General features: G+C 39.4%; 1 protein-coding gene across 2 annotated transcripts in view; it reads right to left on the reverse strand.

Annotated features, from left to right (window-relative positions):
- FAM168B (family with sequence similarity 168 member B) overlaps nt 1-16,087 on the reverse strand; it is a 51,080-nt gene that overhangs the window by 10,791 nt on the left and 24,202 nt on the right. For both annotated transcript variants that reach the window (XR_003131485.3, XM_025435993.3), the window contains exon 3: nt 11,413-11,496. Coding sequence is in view for 1 of the 2 variants with exons in the window: in XM_025435993.3 (XP_025291778.1) it covers nt 11,413-11,496 (84 nt within the window). In the remaining variant the exon portion in view is untranslated. The remainder of the gene's footprint in view (nt 1-11,412; nt 11,497-16,087) is intronic.

The following is a 16,087-nucleotide window of genomic DNA, read 5'->3' on the forward strand; positions in this document are numbered from 1 at the left end:
TAATAAGTAAAAGATGTAAAGTCACACGGATGAAGGATGGGAAAGAAGACACCACTTTAGAACCTAAAAGGCAAAAGTGGAAAATGAGTTGGCAGACTCAAAATAGCTGCATCGCAGCCAACAGTGAAGAGAGCCGAGAAGCTACCAGGAACACCCCTTCCTCAACACCTGGAAACTGTTAGCACTTGCTTCCAGGAGTTTACAGAGGGCTACAGTGGAAGAGTGCCTAGAGTCTATTTGGTGAACAGGCAGAAGACGTCTAGCTCCCCTTCCTGCCTCCCCACCCCATTCCAACACAGAACAGAGGCTTATTCTCAAGGGAGGCCAAGAGATGGTCTCTGAGCTGCTATGTTCATAGCAGGTTTATTCATAATGACCAAATGTCCACCAGCAAACTACTATATCCATATAATAAAACACTAGTCAGCAACCAAAAAGATACAACTGCTGATACACACAACATAGGATAAGTCTCAAAAAAACTGTAAGATGCAGAAGTCAGACATAAGAACACATGCTCAGGGTGCTGGGCTGGCTCAGTTGGTGGAGCATGCTACTCGATCTCAGGGTTGAGGTCAAACCGCCATGTTGAGCATGAAGCCTACTTAATAAAATTTAAACAAATTTATATATATATATAAATTTTATATACACGCTAAATTCACATAAGAAACTCTAGGAAAGATGAACCTAATCTTCAATGATAGCAAACCAATTAGTGGTGCTTAGGGGCCAAAGGGCATGAGGAACTTTTCAAGAGAAGAAAGTCACTTGGCTGTGGTGGTGTTACACAACTGTATGCTTCTGTCTAAACACACCACACCATATGCTTTAAAAGATAACTTTCAGTATATGTAAATTACACCTCAATAAAATTGCTTTCTAAAAGTATCTGAAAGGGGCACCTGGGTGGTACAGTTAAGTGTCAACTCTCGGTTTCAGCTCAGGTCATGATCTTAGGGTCATGAGATCAAGCCCCACTTTAGGATCTACACAAACTCAGGGGGGAGTGTGATGATTCTCTCCCTACCCTCTGGCCCTCTCCGCACCTCTCTCTCTAAAATGAATAAATCTTTAAAAACAATTTTTTTTAAAGTGTCTGAGATACTACTTCTCATTTATTACAAGGGCTCACTCACACTTAGTTCATGGGAATGTCAAACAGCACAACTTCTCATAAAGCTAGAGAAATACTTTCTATAGGACCCAGAATTCACTCTTAGATATTTGCCCTAGAAGAATAAAAACATACATCCACAATAAGACTTAAAAGAAAAATGTTCACTTCACCCAAATTTATTCATAATAGACAAAAAATAGGAAATAATCCAAATGTTCATTAAAAGGAGAATGGATAAATTACAATACATCCAAATATACACTACTCAGTATCAAAAAAGAAAAAAACATGAATAAATCTCAAACCATGTTGAACTTTTAAAAGATGCCAGACACATAAAAGAGCACACATTGTACAATCTCATTTTCAATACCTAGCATGTAAGTATACCTATGGAGGCAGAAAAGGGAGGGTGGTTTGGTGAGGGTGGAAGGAAAGTGTCTGGGATGATCAAAGTGCTTGATTTTGATTCAGGTGGTAATCACATGAGTCTATACAATAGTCAAAATCCGCTTAACTGAATACTTAATACATGAGTGTTTGTGCATAAATTACACCTCGAGTTTAAAAACAAGTCCACTTGGGTGGCTCAGGTGAGCATCTGACTCTTGATTTTGGCTCAGGTCATGGATCTCAGGGTCCTGGGATCGAGCCCTATGTCGGGCTCTGTACTCAGTGGGGAGTCTGTTTGAGATTCTCTCTGTCCGTCTCCCTCTGCCTTCCACCTTCTGCTCACATGCGCTCTCTCAAATAAATAATTAAATCTTAAAACAAAAAAGCTGAGTATTAAGAAAATTAGAAAAATTTAAATGACATTATTGGACTGTGGTTAGAAGTGTACATATATTTTGTTTTTAAGGGAGAAAGAGAATGAATAACTCCCAGGAAATTAATGTTTGGTTTTTCTTAATTTATTTATTAGAGAAAGGGGCAGAGTAGAGAAAGAACGTCAAGGAGGCTCCCCGCTGAGCAGTGGAGCCCAACCACACAGGGCTCAATCTCACCACCTTGAGATCATAACTTGAGCCGACATCAAGAGTCAGGCACTTAACCAAGTGAGGCACCCAGGCACCCTGAAATGCACTAGTTTTAAATGATGCTTTTTTTTGAGCCACAAAGATATTTCCCTTTTACAAGGATCAAGTCAGTCACAGAGGTCCTTCTTAGAACTGTCATGTACTTTGTGTGCCTCGGTTTCACTCCCCAAAATGTCCTGCATGGCATTCATTATGAAGATGCTGATAAAGATACTACTGGCCAAAATGTCACACAGTCCTGTGTAGCAGAGTGGGCACAACCCCAGATCTGGATATGAATCCTGACTCCATTGTCCAAACCAGGCAACTCCCAAGCTGTTTGAAGAAAGCTTCTGTTTGAAGACTGAAAAGACCCTCCCTGGTTTTTCTGTATTATTCTGAAATTCATTTTAACTGCTATGTCAACTGTAAGTAAAAATAACAAACAGCTACTTTGCTCAGGTGGAATGCTTCCATCACCATAACTGGGCCACAAGTTTGCCCACCATGTGCCAGCATCTCATTGATCCCAATATGATAAACTGATTCTGCAAAAGCAGCAGCTATTTGAGGAAGTGAAAACACACAATGAATTCATGAAAAAAGTGAAGAAAATAGAGTCTCTAAAAAGTCTATCACTATTCCTTTTTTTTTTTAAGATTTCATTTATTGATTCATGAGAGATACTCAGAGAAAGGCAGAGATATATAGACAGAGGGAGAAGCAGGCTCTATGCAGGCAGCCCGATGTGGGACTCAATCCCAGGACCCTGGAATCACGACCTGAGCCAAAACCACTGAACCACCCAGGCGTTCCAGCCTACCACTGTTCCTAGTAAGAAAGTTTAAGACCATTTTGTCACTATTCAAAATGCAGAAGGAGCTTGGAGCTCGGATTGGATACAAAATGGAAGTTGCCAACCTGAATGAGCCTCCACAAATACAGTATAAAATCAAAACAAGGAAGATCCAGGTATATAGCCCTTCACAGAGAGATTCTCTGACTCAGAAGCACTCTTTTGACCAACCACATCCACTGAAAAAAGATGAAGTCCTTCACACACAACCAATGAATGGTCAACCTATGCCTTTCATTCTTCTAATGGAGGCCCAAGGCCTACTGCTGCAGAAATCCCTCCAGCTGGCCCTAGGTCTCTTAATCACCTGAAGGTGTCTTATAGAAGAGGATGAGATGATTCCAAGAAGCTACTATGTGCATACACCTGTCAGAATGCAACCAAATAGTACACTTAAAATGTGTGCATCATATGTAAATTTCACCTAAAAAGAAAACTAAAACAGAACTGCAAACAAATGTTAATGATATATACACTGAACTAAACGAGTAAAGTGTATTAACATCCACAACCTACTTTGAAACATATTAAAAAAACAAGATGCACTGCAGGTAGAGGGAGGGACACATAAGTGATACAACTAAACTGTTAATTTTATTTATATTTTTACTTATTTGAGAGATAGAACAAGCATGTGCACGCACAAGTAGGGAGGAGGGGTAGAGGGAAAAACAGACTCCCACCGAGCAGGGAGCCTCTATGCAGAACTCGATCCCAGGGCCCATGACTCTTGAGCTCAGGGTCAAGAGTTCAAACCCCACAGGGGGATACAAATTACTTAAATAAAACTTTAAAAAAATAAGTTGATTTTTAAAGGTTTAATTTAGGGATGCCTGGGTGGTTCAGTTGGTTAACCATCTGACTTGATTTCAGCTCAGGTCATGAGCTCAGGGTCATGAGATTGAGCTTTGTGTGGGGCTCTGCACTGGGCATAGAGCCTGCATAAGATTCTCGCTCTCCCAATCCCGCATCCTGACACTCTTTGTGCACGATCTCTCTTTAAAAAAAAAAAAAAAAAAAAAAAAGTTTAATTATAGAATTTTGGCAGTTTACATGCAGATGTTCACTGTGAAACTTTTTTCAGTTTCTCTGTATACTGAAAATTTTCACAATAAAAATGTTGGAAAAAATAGTCACCCACTATTTCTATCAATGACAGCAATGATTTTTTTAAAAGACTGATTTATTTTAGAGAGAGAGGGAGTGGAGACAGGAGCAAAGGAAGAGGCAGTGAGAATCTTAAACGAACTGCCCAAGCACAGAACCTAACTCGGAGCTCCATCTCAGGACCCTGAGATCATGACCTAAGCCAAAATCAGGTCAGACACTCAACAGATTCTGCCATCCAGGTGCTCCAGCAATGATTTTTAATATATGTTATCTTATTGCAAATTTGTATAACTGTGAGCTATGCCCTAATACTAACCAGAAAATATATTTTGTTTTCTTATATAGGTACTTTCTATCCAACACTAAAGACAAATCAGTTTCAAGAAAACAAATATATTTCCCAGTCAGTTAAAACTGAGTATGTGCTAGGCATTCTACTTTGTGTTTTATGCAACACTAGCTCCAATGTATCCACAGAATCTCAACAGGAAGCTTAAAATACATACACACACCCCTCTCATAGTATCCAAAACTGACATGGCCTATCTAAAATAATTTTTAGCCTTGTCAACCATTCACAATACAAAACCAAATACATTCACTACACAATCTTTAAAAACAGTAATAGCTTTCCAGAGTCTCCTCTCCTACAAAGACCATCATATGAATGCAACACAGACAACAAAATGATTAGAATCTTTCTCCTTTCACTTTTACCAAATAAGTGAGTCATTGCTGGCTAACTTCCTCTTAAGGAAAAACTCATGTAAAGGCCCACTGTTCTTACTCTGCTGTGAAGTGCCAAAAGCTTTTTACATTCAAATAGATCATTTCTTCCAAAACTGCTGTATACCACAAGAGATTTTATATAATTTTCTTAGCATAAAAGGCATTTATTTAGAAACTTCAGAATAGGGACACCTGGCTGGCTCAGTGTGAGGAGCATGCAAGCCCCATGATGGGTGTACAGATTACTCAAATAAATTAAAAAATTAGAAAAAAAATCTTCAAAAAATATTAAAAAAGAAAAAAGAAAATCCTGATCATAAAATGTGAGAAGGAAAGACCTGCACCAAAACACAACATCAAGAAATTTCAAAACACTGGAGACAAAAATAGTAATACAAGATTACCAAAGAGAAACCCAGATTCCAATCAATCAAGCATCAGCAAGGTATCACAATTCTCAGCAGCAACAATGGAAGCTGGAAAACAATTAAGCAAGGTCCTCAAAATTCTGGGGGCCAGAGGGATGGGGGCAGATAACTGCTAGCCTAGAATTCTATAACCCAACTATTAAAGTATAAGTGCAGAACAAAATGTTTTCAGACATGAAAAAAATCACAAAAATGTGACTCTTCCATACTGTTGGGAGACTACAAAAGGAGATCCTCCACTAAAACCAAAAGGTAAACTAAGACAAGGAACTGACCAGAAGGGAAAGGGAGAAGAAATCCCTGACATATTGGAGAAGAATGACCCCAGGGTAAGGCCTAACCTGGGATACCAGGACCAGGGAAGATAAAGCAGTTGCAGAAGAAAATAGGCACACATTCATCAAAGGATGCTCACACAGTCACAGTAACAGGGATGGGAAGGAATGAGGTTACCTTCAAACTATGTGCATGTAAACCCTTCATTAAAATGAAAGAAACAGATTCCATGACCCCACGACCTGCTAACATTCTAAGGCTTTTCTCTTTTATGTGGCTGCTATAAGTGAAGTTTTTCTTAAACAAACCTGGGGCCTTACTTCATGAACATAATTCAAATCTTCGCCAATTTATTCTCCATCCAGCCCTGCATGGCATGACCAAGGAAACTATTTCATCACTTAAGAGTGATGAAACATTTTTCTCCCTTTAAAATGTGTACTAGTAGGTAGGGGAATAGGTTAAATAGTTCATGGGTATTAAGGAGGGCAATTGTGTTCAATACTGGGTATTGCATGTTAAGAGATGAATCACTAAATTCTATACTTGAAACTGATATTACAGTGTATGTTAACTAGAATTTCAAAACTTGGAAAGAAAAAAAATACTCCCTCATGTGCTAATGTAGTGTTTAAATCACTTCTTAAACAGAGTTTACTGTAAAGAACTGAATCTTCTCTTGAAGACTTCAGATGATCATTGCAAATATTAATTACAGATACTCACAACTGTAAATGGGAGAAGAGAAGCCTGAATGTGCAGCCTCAGGGTGTGCATACTGCCTGCCAGAATCCTCAAATAACACAGCTGAGAGGATATGTTAATTCATTATATAGATGCCAAAAATGAAATAAAATCACTTTCCCAGAAGTGACACAGCTACAATCTGAGCCACATCTAGCACACTCCAACCCCAAACTCTTTCCAATATATTGCTCTGATTCCAAAAAAAGACAACCCACTGTGGCTGCATGCGTACTCAGCCTACTACGCTTATCCATGAGGATGAAATGAATGACACCTCCATCTCCAGGCTCTGAGTAATGGAATCTTTCAGCAAAAGACATGACATCTCATCACAAGGTTCTCTAAACCCTTGCTATGTCATACTTAGAAGAGTTAAGAAGTAATAAGTGGTCTTAGGATTGCCAAAGTGCTTCAAAAGCCAATCTCCAGAAACACACCACCTGTGTACTATACATCAGCTTTGTCCACAAATCTGATGCTGAGAGAACCAACCAGAAGGCAGTTGAGAAAGCAGCAGAACTGAACACAAAATTTCTTTTTAACTTTTTTATTGTGACAACTCTGGCTTGCTCATCATGTAAGATGAAAGGCCCACTGAAAAGGAAAAAATTTTAAATTGATAATATGAAACACTGAGCAGATGCCAGAAAAAGATAGGAGCACTGCTGTGGCCCAGACTCAAATCAGGTACCTGAAGCACTGGGGGAACGCTGGTGGGACCTTCAAAGTGCTTTCATTTTCACATCTGCAAATTTCATATACATCTTTATCCCCAGCCTCTTCCTGCTTATTTTTTATTCTCAACTTATTTTGTCATTTACAAATTTCACATACATCTTTATTAACAGCTTTCCCTAACGATCAGAGGGGTCTGACAATACTGGGCCAGCAGTCTGGCAGCTGACAACTCTCTAGTATCTGTCAGCAGATGTCCCTGTGAATACGGCAGGCACTGCTGGCAACCACCATCCCCAACAATCCCATTACTCCTACCTGCCTCCAGCTTCTGGGGTTACAACAGCAACTTGAGAACAGTTTTGGAAAAGCAGCAAGAAGAGGACGCATCTCTCAAAGAGAAGATGGAGGACACATGTTCTACAGGTTGGCCCCAAGGCACCCCAAAGGAAGAAGCTAACCAGACCTAAAAACACCAAGCTTCCTCTTGGGGGAGTACTATACTCTCCAGGCAAGAAAAGCTTTGACAGCCTCAAACAACTTGAGGCTCTTTTTGTAAAAAAATAAAAAAAGAGTTGGAAGCTTTTAGCACATTTTTGTTTGAAGATTTATTTACTTGAGAAAGATAGAGAATGCATGCGCCTGCACAGGGGGGCAGGGCAGCAGGAGAAGAGAGAGAATCCTAAGACGACCCCGTGCTTGGGGCGCCTGGGTGGGTCAGTGGTTTGGCTCCTGCCTTTGGCCCAGGGAGTGATCCTGGAGACTCGGTATCAAGTCCCACGTCAGGCTCCCTGCATGGAGCCTGCTTCTCTCTCTCTCCCTGTGTCTCTGCCTCTCTTTCTCATGAATAAATAAAATCTTAAAAAAAAAAAAAAAGAAAAAAAAAAGAAGACCCTGTGCTGCTGAGCATGGATTCCAATCCTACGACTCTAAGATCATAATATGGGCCAAAACCAAGAGTCAGACACTTAACCAACTGTGCCACGCAGGCACTTCGCTTTTAGTACGTTTTTACATTAACTTGTTGTACTCCAAGGAGAAACTGAGTACAAATAAGCTACCAGGGAAAATTCTAGAACGTGACATTTTATGGTAGTTTGCAGCATAATCACATACAGTAACAAACAACTAAATTCTTAAGAAAAAAAAAAAAACTTCAATCTATTCTTCTCATCATACATAAAAAGTAAACAAAATGGGACACAGACTTAATGTAAAACTTAAAACTATAAACCTTCTAGAAGAAATATGAGAACATCTTTGTGATTTGGGTTAGGCAAACATTTTTAGAAATGACACCAAACATATGACCTACAACTGAAAAAAACAATAATCTGAAAATTATTAAAAACTCTTGCTCTTGGGGTATCTGGCTGGCTCAATGGAGCGTGTGACTCTTGATGTTGGAGTTACAAGTTCAAGCCCTAAACTAGGTGTAGAGATTACCTACAAATAATCTTTAAAACACACACACACAGAACAAATTAAAAATAAAACTCTTGCTCTTTTAAAGACACTGTTAAAAGAATGAAACAAACACTACCAGGGGAAAATATGTGCAAATCATGTACCTGTAAAACAAGTAAAACTGAGTAAGAAATTCAAAACTGATATACAGTAAAAGATGTACACACTTAACCAAAGATGTTACAAATGGCAAATAAGCTCATGAAAAGACGCTCAACATTATTAGTCCTTAGGGAAGTTCAAATTAAAACTGGGATGACACATTACCATACCACCCCCCCCCCAAAAAATGGCTAAAATTAAACCGAATGACCATACCAAGTGTTGACAAGAAGGTAAAGGAACTGGAACTCTCATACACTGCAGATGAGAATGTAAAATGGAATAACCATTTTGGGAAAACAGCTTGGCAATTTTTTACAGTTAAATATACACTTGCCATGAAACCAACCACTCCCCTCCTTTGTATCTACTCAAAAATGAAGCATTACATCTACACAGACTTGTACAGAGATATTCACAGCAGTTGCATGTTTAACAGCCCCAAACTGCAAATAATCCATAGGTTCATCAACTAGCAAATGCATAAGCAAATTGTGGTATTCCCATACAACAGAAACCCACAATAAAAAGGAACTATGACATGGATGGTAATTATGGAGAATGAAAGCAGTCCAAAAAAAAAAAAAAAGAAAAGAAAAAATTACATTCCATAGGATTCATTTATACAAAATTTTAGAGAATAAGACAATCTACAGGGGAAAAAAACAGGTCAGTGATTTCCTGGATCCTGGTGGAGATTACAAAGGGGCAGGAGAAAGCTTTTAGAGATGAGAGCTATGTTCACTCCCAACTGTGAGGGCGATATACAAAGCATCAAAAATTACCAAACTATACACTTCAAATACGTACAATTTACTGTATGTCACCTATACCTCAAGAGAACTACTTTATTTATTTATCTGACAGAGAGAAAGAGAGCAAGCACGTGCAAGGGGAGTGGCAGGCAGAGGGAGAAGCAGTCTCCCCACGGAGCAGGGAGCCAGATGCCAGACTCCATCCCAGGACCCTGGGATCATGACCTGGGCCAAAGGCAGTCACTTAACCAACTGAGCCACCCAGGCGCCTTTAAGAGAACCACTTTTAAAACGTTAAACAACGTAAGAAGTTTTACAAAAGGAGATGGACAGTGACATTTAGCTGTTAAAGAAACCAGTGAAGAAAAAAAATAAAAACAAAAGAAGAATAAAACAAGAAACCAGTGAATAATAATATAATATTGCTAATCCCAGGAAAAGGATTTCTATAGGATCTCTTTTTTTCTTTTCATGTTCTCAAAAAATATTTAATGACACAGAAGTTCCCTTGTTAAATGAAAAGAGCTGGATTAAAAAACTACACATAAGGCGGGACACCAATTTTATAAGACCACACACATACAACTTAGAAAAACACCAGACAAGACTGCATCATGACACAGAGTGATTGCCCATGTGGTGGTGGGTCTTAAAGTTGTTTTTTACACGAGTGAACCGTTCATACAATTTTAAAAGCAGTAAGTGAGGGTTTATGGAACTGCCAGGATCAGGTACTAATGGGAGACCCAGAACCTACTCCCCAGGTTGGCTGGAGAGACGACAGCACACTTGGCTGGAAAAATGCTTTGAGGGTAACCCTGCCCAGAGGCCAGACAAGGAAGAGGGATGTAGGTTTAATCAACAAACAAGTACTCTAGGCGAGGTGGGAGAGAAAGAACGTTAAGTAAAAGCTGGCAAAAACACAAAACAGAAACTATTCTGGAAAGAACAGGCCAATGTGTCAAAGAACCAGAGATTAAAGGAGAATCTCCCCCTCAGTCACAGGAAACCTTCATTGGGGAACATTACTCTGGTGTAAGCAAGCAGGAAACATGAACTAGAGGAGAAAAGGCTTGGGAGCAGGAAGACCAAACCAAGATCTTTGTCTAGGTGTGAGCTATTGGCTGAACAAATACAGTCAGAGTAGGAAGAGAAAAGGAGAAAGGGACAGAAGAGTCAGAGAAGGAAGAATTTTATGATTAGCAAAATAGAATTCAGGGAAAGGATACTACGCCTCTCTTTTTCTGTCAAAGTTAACTGTGTGGCTAGGGGTTCCGAGGTGAAAAAAGTGAAGCACCCCAGCAGATCCATGAGGCCAAGCCTTCAGGTCAGTGTGGGCCATCACTACTGCAGCAGAATCACAAAGTCTAGTCTAGGTGAGTAAAGCCTGGAACGAGCCCACACTAGAGCATAAGCTCACAAAGTCCCACTGTCTTTTACAAAGTTCAGATCCAAAACAAGTGGACTTTCAACTGTATCACTGATTTCTAAAATCTAAAAATATTCTCACGCATTTGAAATTAAGACTTTGTTTTAAAACTATATAAGACACAGCATAGGGAATATAGTCAATGGAATCAATGGAACTGTAATAGGGTTGTCCAGTGACAGTAGCTCTACTTGTGTAAGAAAAACATAAAGCAGATTTGTAGAAATCACTGTGTTGTACACCTGAAATTAATGTAACATTATCAACTACACTTCAAAGAAAAAATAATAAAACTATAATCGAAGTGCCAAAACAGTATAGAGAAATCAGTCATCTCTAAAACTGTTAGCAACATGGAAATTCCATCTATTAACTTGGGAAAAAGATCTTTAGTTTCTAGTAATCAAAACTATTTCATAAATATGTAATCTGGTACTAGTTACCTATAAACAATGTATGATTAGAATACAGATCTATGTGTGGAAGAACATCAGAAATGCAGTGTCTAAAGTGTTATGTGCAGTAAGAATAAAGTTTTTATTTCACTAAAATAAAGGCTAAACTTATGAACCAAGAAATCAGTTCAACCCCAAATCCTAATACTATACCCATACTTCTCAAAACCCAACCACTTTACATTCTCCTTTCCCCCGGCCATGAGGATAAAGCACTTCTGCCAGCCAGCACACATATGCTGCATACCTGTTTGGAAGGTAGGATTCGCTCCAGGGTACATGTTGGGGGAGTAGGCAGGAGCTGCAGCTGCGTAGCCCATGGGGAAACCAGCTGGAGAAAAAAACAGAACAATGTGATGTCACCACCAGAAGGAGTTACACAATTTTACAAACATGGCTCCCAAAGACTCAATCCTTCTTATCCCCTTCATCAAACTCCACATATTGATTTAAGGAGCCCAAGAGTACTACATATGCCAAGCAGTGTCACTACTAGTTGTTTCCTTTCCTCAGAATTGGGATGGATCACAGATGTCCATTAACAGATGAATGGTTAACAGAGATGTAGTGTATATATACAATGGAATATTACTCATCCATAAAAAGAATGAAATCTTCCCACTTGCAACAATGTGCATAGAACATTGCTGGGTATTATGCTAAGCAAAATAACTCAACTAGAAAAAGACAAATACCATGTGATTTCACTCATATGTGGAATTTAAGAAGCAAAATAGATGAACATTAAGGGGAAAGAAAGGAAAAATAAAGATTAAAAAAAGTGGAAGGCAAACCATAAGAGACTTAACTATAGAGAACAAACTGGGGGCTGCTGATGGGGAAGTGGGTGAGGGAATGTGGTAACTGGGTGATGGACACTAAGGAGGGCACTTGATGTAATGGGTGTTATATGCAACCAATGAATCACTAAACTCTCCTCTGAAACTAAAATACACTATATGTTATCTAACTTGAATTTAAATTTTAAAGAAGGAATTGGAATGGGTCACAAATATAATCAAGTCTTTTTTAAACCTGTCAGTAAATGCTTACAACTTCCTACAATTGAAAAAATTTGGGCAGCCTGGCTGCTTAGCGGTTTGGCACCGTCTTCGGCCCAGGGCATCTGATCCTGGAGACCTGGGATCGACTCCCACATCGGGCTCCCTGCACAGGGCCTGCTTCTCTCTCTGCCTGTGTCTCTGCGCCTCTCTCTCTCTCTCTCTGTCTTTCATGAATAAATAAATAAAATCTTTAAAAAAAATTTTTGGCAGAAAACGGAGTTAGAATGCCAAAAAATAACACACGAACACAAACCTAAGCTGAAGTCGGGAAATTCCTAACACTTCTAGCAGCTTTATTCTAGACTGCTAATAATTTATTACTTAGCAACAATAAGAATGCTAAGATATCATGTGGTGAAGGGGCTGTTAACTGGCACCACTGACACATGGAAATGGGAAAAATTCAGTCTTACAATCCACTTGCAAGCAACCTAATATTTATTAATATAAATGAAGAATCTTTTTTTAATTTTTTAAATAATAAATTTATTTTTTATTGGTGTTCAATTTGCCAACATACAGAGTAACACCCAGTGCTCATCCCGTCAAGTGCAACCCTCAGTGCCCGTCACCCATTCACCCCCACCCCTCGCCCTCCTCCCCTTTCATCACCCCTAGTTCGTTTCCCAGAGTTAGGAGTCTTTATGTTCTGTTTCCCTTTCTGATATTTCCTACCCATTTCTTCTCCCTTCCCTTCTATTTCCTTTTACTATTATTTATATTCCTCAAATGAATGAGACCATATAATGTTTGTCCTTCTCCGATAGACTTACTTCACTCAGCATAATACCCTCCAGTTCCATCCACGTTGAAGCAAATGGTGGGTATTTGTCATTTCTAATGGCTGAGTAATATTCCATTGTATACATAGACCACATCTTCTTTATCCATTTAAATGAAGAATCCTTAATAACACTAAACCATAACTACTACTAATTCATGTGAATACAACAAAAATATCAAGTAAGACAGTAAGTGCCACAGTCAAAATCCTGGCTTCTTGGCATCCACCAGCAGAGGGGCAGGCCTCAGTTACCCGGCTCCTGGCCTCCTCAGAGCCTAGGGACCTCTGGTAAGGCCCATGCCCAGAACTTCCCCTGAGCCATCTGGTCCACAGTTCAAAACGTTCCATTCATGTGACAGCTGGAGCATTAGAATCTACTTCCTTATATGGGTACAGAGCCAATGAAGATGACCCACATTCCCTAGTCTTTACTACTGTCACAAACTAGCTGTGAAAAGCTGTTAAGTTGTCTATCCATTTTTCCCTTCACGGGTAAATAAAATTGAAATGGAATGGCAGACTTCAAAAGACACCATTGAGGAGACTTAGAGGGAGCGTCTCCTAGGGATATTTAAGGTACCGTGGTTGTCAAGAGTAACCAAAGTGAAAAAATGAAAGGTAGTAGGGTAATATAAAGGAGAAAGAGAAGTAGAGTTCGCAGTAAAATTTCAAAACTAATCTTTGTGAGTCTGGATGTCATTTGTAAAGATTTTGGATAAAGTGCCTTACAGGAATCCCTGCAGTCTCCAGCACAGCAGGATGCCCTTGCTCTGCTGCACCTCCTGCTATAGCGGTCTTGTAAGTTCCATGGGTCTCCTCAGAGGCAGGTACAGAAATGTTCAGTAGCACTGTTCCCAAGGAATCTCCACTTGCAGATGCTCAGTTCTCACCTCACATACAAATCTTGTGCTTCAGAGTCACCTTCTTCTTTCTCAAAACTGATCCTCCTCTACCTCAGCAAAACCTTTTTTGAGTTCCTTTCATAAATTATCATTTTCTCGCTTGACCAATTAATTAGAAAACAGTGTGAGGGGATGAAATGCTGAGCAGATTCACTCATTTTGGATATTAAGGGCAGATTCAACTTGAAACACACCTAAAATGGCTATTTTTTAAAAGACCAGGAAAGTGGCCTGCCTCCCTCCCTCCCTCCCTCTCTCTCTCTCTCTTTCTTTCTTTCTTTCTTTTTTAGTTTTGAATATCTAATACCTTTGTGGGTTTTTTTATTTTATTTTATTTTTTATTGGAGTTCAATTTGCCAACATATAGCAGTGGCTTTCAATCTGTTCTATGAAGCCTAAGCAGTTCCTTAGAAGCCTCAACTCTGAGCAGCAAGAGGCCAACCAGGCTCTGAAGCCTGCCTTCAATTCACTCTGGGAGATGCTCTAACTCATCCTAGAACTAAGGAAATACTTACAAATCTTTTCTAAGGTCACACTGTTAAAAACAAAGCTTAAAATACTACTGACCTAGATCATAACTGGTAGACTTCTGCACAATTCCCTCAAAATCCAAATGCCCTCAGCTCTACCAATAAATCTTCCAGAGGCATTGTCTGCTTCTGTACTTGCCTTGTGTCTGAGAGTTCCTGGGACACTACTATTATGGTCTGCTTGGCCCTTCCTATCCTAACTTTCTAACAATGAGTTAACATGCTCTAAAATAAGGAAAAGCCACATTAACAAGTATTTAAAACAGCATAATTAACCACCAGCAATAGGACATCCTCTACTTCTATGTCCACGCACAGAAGTACACCTCCCTTGCACACAGATCACATACCACCAGATCCCACACATACACTACCACCCTGACCCAGAACCCCAGAAGAGTTGACCCCACTTACTCTAGTCCAGAGGTTTCTACTGTGACCACACAAAACCTCCACATGGAAATCCCTGAAATGACTACCTTCCTGGATCGTCACAAGCACTGTTTTAACTGGTCCTGGTTGTAACATCTTCTGTTTCTTGATTTTTCTAGAAAGTTGAGAAGCACTGTTCCTTCCTATTCCTGTCAATCTTTCTGACCACAACAGTGTCTTCCTAAAAATGCACTCACAGCAAATACTATACACTATTTCCTTCAACATCAGGTCTACGTCCCTTCTGGGACAGAAACATTGGAAAGCTAGAAACTACACTGCCCAGATACCTCTATTGTAAGAGATTATAAGTGATCTCAAATTCTACTCATTTTTATGAAATTAATTACTTCATGAAAATAAAAACTTCAGAATAGCTTTAAATACCATGAGCTAAGAAGAAAAAAATACTTGCAAATTATATAGACAAAAACTTAATACTCTTAATATATGAATACTTCTTAAAACTAAAAAAACAAAGACCCAATAATCAAAATATAAATCAACAGAAGACATGGACAGAACTGCCAACTTCGTGTACACTGATGTGATTTCTAACATCAGACCACTAAAGTCCAAAAGCTGAAAACACACTTGTTGGCAAGACTGTGGAGAAACCACCATCTCACACACTTCCAGTAGGGATACAAAACAGTAAAAATTCTATGAAGGGGAAATCAGAAGCATCCTCAAAATTGCAAATGCATTTACCCTCTCACCCAGCAATTTTATCTTAAGGAGCCCATCCTGAAGATAATTCCCACAATCAACATAAGCTGCAGCATTATGGGAATAACAAAAAACTTCAAACAACCTATCTATCCAAAGAACTGGTTGAATTAGCTATGGCAATCCCACAAGATGCATGTTTACACAGCAGTACTATGCAAAATATAAAAGAGAACAAAGCAAACCTCTGTAACTGATGTAGAATAATTTCTAGAACGTTCTGAGTTGACAAAGCAAAGCAAACATCACCACCTGAATTTCTATTCTGGAAAAGAAGCCCCTGTTCAGCCATGAACACTGCGTGGGCTGACAGCCTCTGGCAGCAGTGCCTCCTGAGGGCCTGCCTCCTCTCACCTCCAATCCTTCCCTCACAGCTCCCCCATGAGCTGGCTAAAACTTAACACGGAGCACAGTCCTCAGGTTCTCCCTACCTGATTAGGTACTTTCTTCATTAGAACATTCACGAAGGTTCCCCCCAAAA

This window comes from Canis lupus, chromosome 19 (genome assembly GCF_003254725.2).
Source record: "Canis lupus dingo isolate Sandy chromosome 19, ASM325472v2, whole genome shotgun sequence".
In the NCBI taxonomy this organism is placed as follows: domain Eukaryota; kingdom Metazoa; phylum Chordata; class Mammalia; order Carnivora; family Canidae; genus Canis; species Canis lupus.